At 42.4% G+C, this 9219-nt stretch overlaps 1 protein-coding gene across 1 annotated transcript in view; it reads left to right on the top strand.

Annotated features, from left to right (window-relative positions):
* Window positions 1-8740, top strand: part of LOC311122478 (LON peptidase N-terminal domain and RING finger protein 1-like) — a gene marked incomplete at its 5' end in the record, with an annotated part of 9943 nt that extends 1203 nt beyond the window's left edge. The window contains 3 exons of the mRNA XM_084196825.1: window positions 1-133; window positions 3590-3739; window positions 6723-8740. The exon at window positions 1-133 is cut by the window's left edge and continues 30 nt beyond it. Coding sequence (XP_084052951.1) covers window positions 1-133; window positions 3590-3739; window positions 6723-6872 — 433 coding nt within the window. The remainder of the gene's footprint in view (window positions 134-3589; window positions 3740-6722) is intronic.
* Between the last annotated feature and the right edge of the window lie 479 nt (window positions 8741-9219).

Raw genomic sequence — 9219 nt, 5'->3', positions numbered from 1 at the left:
TCATAGCTTAGAGGTGTTGCCTGATGGTCGCTCCTATGTGGACTGTGTGGGAGGAAGTCGCTTCAGGGTCCTGAAGAGAGGACAGAGAGATGGATACCACACCGCTGATATAGAGTACATGGAGGACCACAAGGTACACACACACACACACACACACTGAAGAGAGCTGGATACCACACCGCTGATATAGAATACATGGAGGACCACAAGGTAAGTTACCACAGGTTGTTCTAACCTAAACCTAAAAACTGCATAATATTAAGAAATGCTATAGATGGAAGGACATTAGTGTAGAAACCTACCAAAAAAGAATTAAGCAACAACAAATTCAATCCCTTTTAGACAACTTAATGGACAAAACGTTCCACTGTAATAGTGAAGGTGTGAACTTGGCAGTAGAAAACCTAAACAGTATATTTGACCTCTCAGCTTCCCTATCAAATCTAAAAATGTCAAGCAGACAACCTAAGAAAATTAACAACAATGACAAATGGTTTGATGAAGAATGCAAAAACCTAAGAAAGAAATTGAGAAACCTATCCAACCCAAAACATAGAAACCCAGAAAGGTTGAGCCTACGCCTTCACTATGGTAAATCACTAAAACAATACAGAAACACACGACGGAAAAAGAAGGAACAGCACGTCAGAAATCAGCTCAATGTAATTGAAGAATCCATAGACTCTAACTCTTCTGGGAAAATCGGAAAACACTAAACAAAAAACAACACGAAGAGTTATCTATCCAAAATGGAGATGTATGGATAAACCACTTCTCCAATCTTTTTGGCTCTGTAACAAAGAACAAACAGCAAAAAAATATACATGATCAAATACAAATCTTAGAATCTACTTTTAAAGACTACCAGAACCCACTGGATTCTCCAATTACATTGAATGAACTACAGGACAAAATACAAACCCTCCAACCCAAAAAGGCTTGTGGTGTTAATGGTATTCTAAATGAAATTATATAAAATATACAGACCACAAATTGCAATTGGCTACATTTAAACTCTTTAACATCATCCTTAGCTCTGGCATCTTCCCCAATATTTGGAACCAAGGACTGATCACCCCAATCCACAAAAGTGGAAACAAATTTGACCCCTTTACCTACCATGGGATATGCGTCAACAGCAACCTTGGGAAATCCTCTGCATTATCATTAACAGCAGACTCGTACATTTCCTCAGTGAAAACAATGTACTGAGCAAATGTCAAATCGACTTTTTATCAAATTACCGTACAACAGACCACATATTCCCCCTCCACACCCTAATTGACAAACAAACAAAGGCAAAGTCTTCTCATGCTTTGTTGATTTGATGGAAAGCGGTGTTGAGGGAAAAACATACAACATTATATAATCCATGTACACAAATAATAAGTGTGCGGTACAAATTGCCAAAAAACACACACATTTCTTTCCACAAGGCCGTGGGCTGAGACAGGGATGCAGCTTGAGCCCCACCCTCTTCATCATATATATCAACGAATTGGCGAGGGCACTAGAACAGTCTGCAGCACCCGGCCTCACCCTACTAGAATCTGAAGTCAAATGTCTACTGTTTGATGAGGATCTGGTGCATCTGTCCCCAACCAAGGAGGGCTTACAGCAGCATCTAGATATTCTGCACAGACCTGGGCCCTGACAATAAATCTCAGTAAGACAAAAATAATGGTGTTCCAAAAAAGGTCCAGTTGCCAGGACCACAAAAACAAATTCCATCTAGACACCGTTGCCCTAGAGCACACAAAAAAATGAAACATACCTTGGCCTAAACATCAGCGCCACAGGTAACTTCCACAAAGCTGTGAACTATCTGAGAGACAAGGCAAGAAGGGCCTTCTACGCAATTAAAAGGAACATACAATTCGACATACCAATTAGGATCTGGCAAAAAATACCTGAATCAGTTATAGAACCCATTGCCCTTTATGGTTGTGAGGTCTGGGGTCCACTCACCAACCAGGAATTCACAAAATGGGACAAACACCAAATTGAGACTCTACATGCAGAATTCTTCAAAAATGTCCTCTGTGTACAACGTAAAACACCAAATAATGCATGCAGAGCAGAATTCGGCCGATGCCCGCTAGTTATCAAAATCTAGAAAAGAGCCGTTAAATTCTGCAACCTTCTAAAAGGAAGCGATTCCCAAACCTTCCATAACAAAGCCATCACCTACAGAGAGATGAACCTGGAGAAGAGTCCCCTAAGCAAGCTGGTCCTGGGGCACTGTTCACAAACACAAACAGATCCCACAGAGCCCCAGGACAGCAACACAATTAGACCCAACCAAATCATGAGAAAACAAAAAGATAATTACTTGACACATTTAAAAGAATTAACAAAAAAACTGAGCAAACTAGAATGCTATTTGGCCCTAAACAGAGAGTACACCGTGGCAGAATACCTGACCACTGTGACTGACCCAACATTAAGGAAAGCTTTGACTATGTATAGACTCAGTGAGCATAGCCTTGCTATTGAGAGACTCCCACATCTATTGGGTGAAATACCACAGTGTGCAATCACAGCAGCAAGATTTGTGAATTGTTGCCACAAGAAAAGGGCAACCAGTGGAGACCAAACACCATTGTAAATACAACCCATATTTATGTTTAATTTATTTTCTCTTTTGTAATTTAACTATTTGCACATCGTTACATCACATAGACATAATATGACATTTGAAATGTCTCTATTCCTTTAGAACTTTTGTGAGTATAATGTTTACTGTGAATTTCTTATTGTTTTATTTCACTTTTGTTTACTATCTACTTCCTTGCTGGCAATTTAAACATATTTCCCATGCCAATAAAGACAATTGAGTGAGAGGGTGAGAGAGAAAGAATCAAAGAAAGACTAAAGATAAAGTTTGTTTCGTTATGTAATAAGAGTCTAAATCGGGTGGAGGGTCCTACTTTGATGTTGAATTTTAAGACCCCTTGAAGAAAAAAAATATATACACAATAACTTGATGAAAAAATGTATTTGGCCTTACCGCTATTAGCCCATAAAAATGCATTAAATAACAGATTCACTACATGGAACAACAGAGAGTCCCCCCCCCCCCTGTTTCTTCTGAGAGATATAAGAAAGATCCAGATTTTTTAAAATATTTGTTTACATAGATTGAACCCCTTATTTTTATCACTAAACAGTCTCCATATATACCTCCATAAATTTTTTGACTGGTACTGGGGGACCTTCAGACGGGTCTTATGAGACCTGTGGGCGTCCTAGAGCATGTACGTGTTCGCGAGAGTCTCATCTTTCCACACAGGGGTCATAATAGTTTTTAGGCCAAACCGTTCGGATGCTACGGACGATTTTGTGAGAAGACTGATTTTCGGGATGTCTCATGGTCTGACAAACACCGCTCTAGCTCTGTCACCTTTCACCGCGGATGCGGTGGATTGAGACTCATCCAATGCAAAAAACAGATATCTCTAGTTAAAACGGACCGATTTTTATGGGGATTATTGTATTACGCTAATTACATTTCCTCAGGGGCACGGACATCGACCTTAGGGGGTCAAAGTATCTATTTTGCTTTGAGAATCTCCTCCTATGTTTCTAGGCTGAGGGGTCAGAGTTCGAGCTGTTGCAGAGCCTCCATGACCGTGTGTATGAGCAGGCCCAGGACTGGTACACACGCCTCAACACACGCATCAGAGAACAGATCAGCAGACAGTATGGAACCATGCCTGACAAGGATGACAACATACAGGTACACGCACACACACACACAGACACACAGACAGACATACATGGACCTTGCCTATCACCTACCACTTCCAGACCAGCACTCATCTAGTATCACCTACAGTACCAGTCAAAAGTTTGGACACACCTACTCATTCAAGGGTTTTTCTTTATTTTTACTATTTTCTACATTGTAGAATAATAGTGAAGATATCAAAACTATGAAATAACATACAGTGAGGGAAAAAAGTATTTGATCCCCTGCTGATTTTGTACGTTTGCCCACTGACAAAGAAATTATCAGTCTATAATTTTAATGGTAGGTTTATTTGAACAGTGAGAGACAGAATAACAACAAGAAAATCCAGAAAAACGCATGTCAAAAATGTTATAAATTGATTTGCATTTTAATGGGGGAAATAAGTATTTGACCCCCTCTCAATCAGAAAGATTTCTGGCTCCCAGGTGTCTTTCATACAGGTAACGAGCTGAGATTAGGAGCACACTCTTAAAGGGAGTGCTCCTAATCTCAGTTTGTTACCTGTATAAAAGACACCTGTCCACAGAAGCAATCAATCAATCAGATTCCAAACTCTCCACCATGGCCAAGACCAAAGAGCTCTCCAAGGATGTCAGGGAAAAGGTTGTAGACCTACACAAGGCTGGAATGGGCTACAAGACCATCGCCAAGCAGCTTGGTGAGAAGGTGACAACAGTTGGTGCGATTATTCGCAAATGGAAGAAACACAGAAGAACTGTCAATCTCTCTTGGCCTGGGGCTCCATGCAAGATCTCACCTTGTGGAGTTGCAATGATCATGAGAACGGTGAGGAATCAGCCCAGAACTACACGGGAGGATCTTGTCAATGATCTCAAGGCAGCTGGGACCATAGTCACCAAGAAAACAATTGGTAACACACTACGCCGTGAAGGACTGAAATCCTGCAGCGCCCGCAAGGTCCCCCTGCTCAAGAAAGCACATATACAGGCCCGTCTGAAGTTTGCCAATGAACATCTGAATGATTCAGAGGAGAACTGGGTGAAAGTGTTGTGGTCAGATGAGTCCAAAATGGAGCTCGTTGGTATCAACTCAACTCGCCGTGTTTGGAGGAGGAGGAATGCTGCCTATGACCCCAAGAACACCATCCCCACCGTCAAACATGGAGGTGGAAACATTATGCTTTGGGGGTGTTTTTCTGCTAAGGGGACAGGACAACTTCACCGCATCAAAGGGACGATGGACGGGGCCATGTACCGTCACATCTTGGGTGAGAACCTCTTTCCCTCAGCCAGGGCATTGAAAATGGGTCGTGGATGGGTATTCCAGCATGAAAATGACCCAAAACATACGGCCAAGGCAACAAAGGAGTGTCTCAAGAAGAAGCACATTAAGGTCCTGGAGTGGCCTAGCCAGTCTCCAGACCTTAATCCCAAAGAAAATCTGTGGAGGGAGCTGAAGGTTTGAGTTGCCAAACATCAGGCTCGAAACCTTAATGACTTGGAGAAGATCTGCAAAGAGGAGTGGGACAAAATCCCTCCTGAGATGTGTGCAAACCTGGTGGTTAACTACAAGAAACGTCTGACCTCTGTGATTGCCAACAAGGGTTTTGCCACCAAGTACTAAGTCATGTTATGCAGAGGGGTCAAATACTTATTTCCCTCATTAAAATGCAAATCAATTTATAACATTTTTGACATGCTCCTTTCTGGATTGTTTTGTTGTTATTCTGTCTCTCACTGTTCAAATAAACCTACCATTAAAATTATAGACTGATCATGTCGTTGTCAGTGGGCAAACGTACAAAATCAGCAGGGGATCAAATACTTTTTTCCCTCACTGTATATGGAATCATGTAGTAACCCAAAAAGTGTTAAACAAATCAAAATATATTTTAGATTTTAGATTCTTCAAAGTAGCCACCCTTTGCCTTGATGACAGCTTTGTACACTCTTGGCATTCTCTCAACCAGCTTCATGAGGAATGATTTTCCAACAGTCTTGAAGGACTTCCCACATATGCTGAGCACTTGTTGGCTGCTTTTCCTTTACTCTGCGGTCCAACTCATCCCAAACCATCTCAATTGGGTTGAGGTCGGGGGATTGTGGAGGCCAGGTCATCTGAAGAAGCACTCCATGACTCTCCTTGGTCAAATAGCCCTTACACAGCCTGGAGGTGTGTTTTGGGTCATTGTCCTGTTGAAAAACAAATGATAGTCCCACTAAACGCAAACCAGATGGGATGGTGTATCGCTGCAGAATGCTGTGGTAGCCATGCTGGTTAAGTGTGCCTTGAATTCTAAATAAATCACAGACAGTATCACCAGCAAAGCACCCCCACACCATCACACCTCCTCCTCCATGCTTCACGGTGGGAACTACACATGCAGAGATCATCCATTCACCCACACCACATCTCACAAAGACACAGCGGTTGGAACCAAAAATCTCCAATTTGGACTCCAGACCAAAGGACAAATTTCCACTGGTCTAATGTCCATTGCTTGTGTTTCTTTGCCCAAGCAGTTCTCTTCTTCTTATTGGTGTCCTTTAGTAGTGGTTTCTTTGCAGCAATTCGACCATGAAGGCCTGATTCACGCAGTCTCCTCTGAACAGTTGATGTTGAGATGTGTCTGTTACTTGAACTCTGTGAAGCATTTATTTGGGCTACAATCTGAGGTGCAGTTAACTCTAATGAACTTATCCTCTGCAGCAGAGGTAACTTTGGGTCTTCCTTTCCTGTGGCGGTCCTCATGAGAGCCAGTTTCATCATAGCGCTTGATGGTTTTTGCGACTGCACTTGAAGAAACGTTCAAAGTTCTTTACATTTTCCATATTGACCTCTCTCTCTCTCTCTCTCTCTCTCTCTCTCTCTCTCTCTCTCTGTGTCTCTCTCTCTCTCTCTGTCTCTCTCTCTCTCTCTGTGTGTCTCTCTCTCTCTCTCTCTCTCTCTCTCTCTCTCGCTCTCTCTCTCTTCTCTCCCTGTCTCGTTCCCTGTCTCTCTCCCTCAGGCCTCCAACAACGGTCCAGCATGGTGTTGGTGGTTGTTGTCAGTTCTCCAGTTGGACCCTGCCTACCAGACCACCGTCCTGTCTCTGCCCTCCCTCAAGGACCGCCTGGGACACCTGCGCATCGTTCTGGAGTACTTCTCTCAGAGCTAGAGAAGAGGAGGAGTATGAAGGAGATAGAGGGATACAGCTTTACTGGGGTTTCTGATGCCTATCCAGTACCCTACACAGAGGAGAGGAGAGTCTCTACAGACTGGATAATGTGAAACATACACAATGCAGACAGTACACACACACACACACACACACTAATATATCCCTCACACAGAGATCCTGCATACAGTACTTGACAGACACATACAGTACCTGTCAGGCCCAATCCCCATCAATGTATTTTCATGATTATGTTGATTTGGACTGATCTTTTTCTTTGGGTTTGGAGCCTGTCGCCATGGAGATCATATGTCCTAGCTTGAACCCCTTTTACCTGGCCAAGAGCAGAAAGAGATTGTTTTATCACTTACATAAATAATGTGTTTGTTCATAGATACATCATACCATATTGAATCACTGGTGAAAGAGAGGAGCTTTTGCTTTTTGGGTGAAACTAACTCCGATATACTTTAAAATGACTATACCGTTTCTTGACTGTGTCCAGCTCGCTAATAATCACCTAAATTAAAGCTAGACAGTCAGGTAGTATCGTAAATTCCCAAAACGATGGATATAGGACTATCTCTTGCAAATTTTGACGGCAAGGAAATTTAACACATTTTTATTGCGGCACTCCGGACCTCGTTGAAGACGGAATGCAGCCCCCTGCAGTAGAGGGTTCAACTCAACCTGTTCTGATTCATGCCAAAGGATGTAAACCTGGTGGTAATGTCTCAGACAACCACTAGGTGTCCCTGTTCTCACTCCTGTTTCCCCTATCAGCCAAGCATAAAGAACACTGCCTATCGCCATGGCAACCGACCTGCATGCATGACGTAACCAGCCATGTCAGATATGACATGTCTGATTCCTATGGCTGTAAAGTGCTTGAAGAAATGCTATTAAAGGACAGATAGGATGATAGCGGGAGAGAGATCGCTCAGTCTTACAGAGCTGAAAACTTGATTTCCTGGGTAACCGCACAATATGCTATTAAAGGGCTTGGGTTAAAGTTATGGATAGTTTATAATAATCATATTGTCTTTTTGGGGGTTCTTTAAAACCTTGAGAAGCTACTATATTGTGACAAACACAGTGAGCAGCCATTTAGTATCTAATACTCTGCCCTTAAATTAGGGTTAAATTATTATAACAAATTATTGTTTTGAATTACTAGCGCTACAGTATAATTGCTATTGCCATTACTATATCTTTACTGCAATGTTACCAATATTGAATAGGATGTAATATTAGTGTGATATTGCGACAAGGATCTTTTATGAAACATTGAAACATAAAAAGGCGCCGCCTGGGTGAAAATCTTAATATTTCTGAGTAATGTGAATTAGAAGCTGCTATAGCCTGACTTCTCTGTCTCTGTAGTATTGGTGAAGATGTGTTGAACATGTGCATCCCAAATGGCACCATGTTCCCTTCATAGTGCACTACTTTTGATCAGGGCCTCAATAGGACTCTGGTGAAAAGTAGTGAACTATATAGGGAATAGGGTGCTATTTGGGATGCAGGCCCAGGTCTTTGTTAAATAAGCGAGGGAGACTGAGACAGGTGGTACGGCTTAGCTGTTCTACACAGGTGTGTAGTAGTGTACTGCAGAGGAGGTCGTGGCACCTTCATTGGGGAGGACGGGCTCTTGGTAATGACTGGAGCGGAATCAGTGGAATGGTATGAAATACATCAAACACATGGTTCCCAGGTGTTTGATGCCAATTCGTTTGCTCCGTTCCAGCCATTATTATGAGCCGTTCTCACCCTCAGCAGCCACCTGCATGTAAACAGTGTCTTTAGATAGCAGTCCTCCCTCTGACAACACAAACAAGTTGATGTTTATAAAAGCTACCACACCTGGGTTCAAATAGTATGGGTTTTCTTTCAAATGCTTGAGCTGCGCTTGATTGAGTTTGCTTGACGCAATGGCTCCAATAGAATAGTCCCAAAAGTGCACACCACACCCACCAGGCTCAATCAATTGTTCAAAGTATTTGAAATAAATAAATATAATGATATTTCCTTTAAACCAGGTCTGGTAGTTTTCACACCCACAGGCAGGACAGACAGGAGTTGCCTCCCTAGCCCATTTGTGGCTCACACCACCCTCTGCCCCCTGTAGCGCCCCCTACCTGTGTGGCCCTCTCACCACTAGTGTTGGTGACTACAGTGCCTGGCCATCCACTAGGAGGCAGCATTTTGTGTTTGAGCAGAAGGGAATAGACTAACGTTGTTGTTGTAAAAAATTAATAATAAAGTGTTTCCTTTTTTTGGTTTATTAGTGCCACATTCCATGGAATGTTGAAACTGCAAATGTTAAACATGATTTACTTAGACAGGC

Source organism: Coregonus lavaretus (assembly GCF_964263955.1).
Source record: "Coregonus lavaretus genome assembly, contig: HAP1_SCAFFOLD_6647, whole genome shotgun sequence".
NCBI lineage: Eukaryota > Metazoa > Chordata > Actinopteri > Salmoniformes > Salmonidae > Coregonus > Coregonus lavaretus.
The sequence above is the reverse complement of the archived record's forward strand: the minus strand, read 5'-3'. Positions and strand labels throughout refer to the sequence as shown.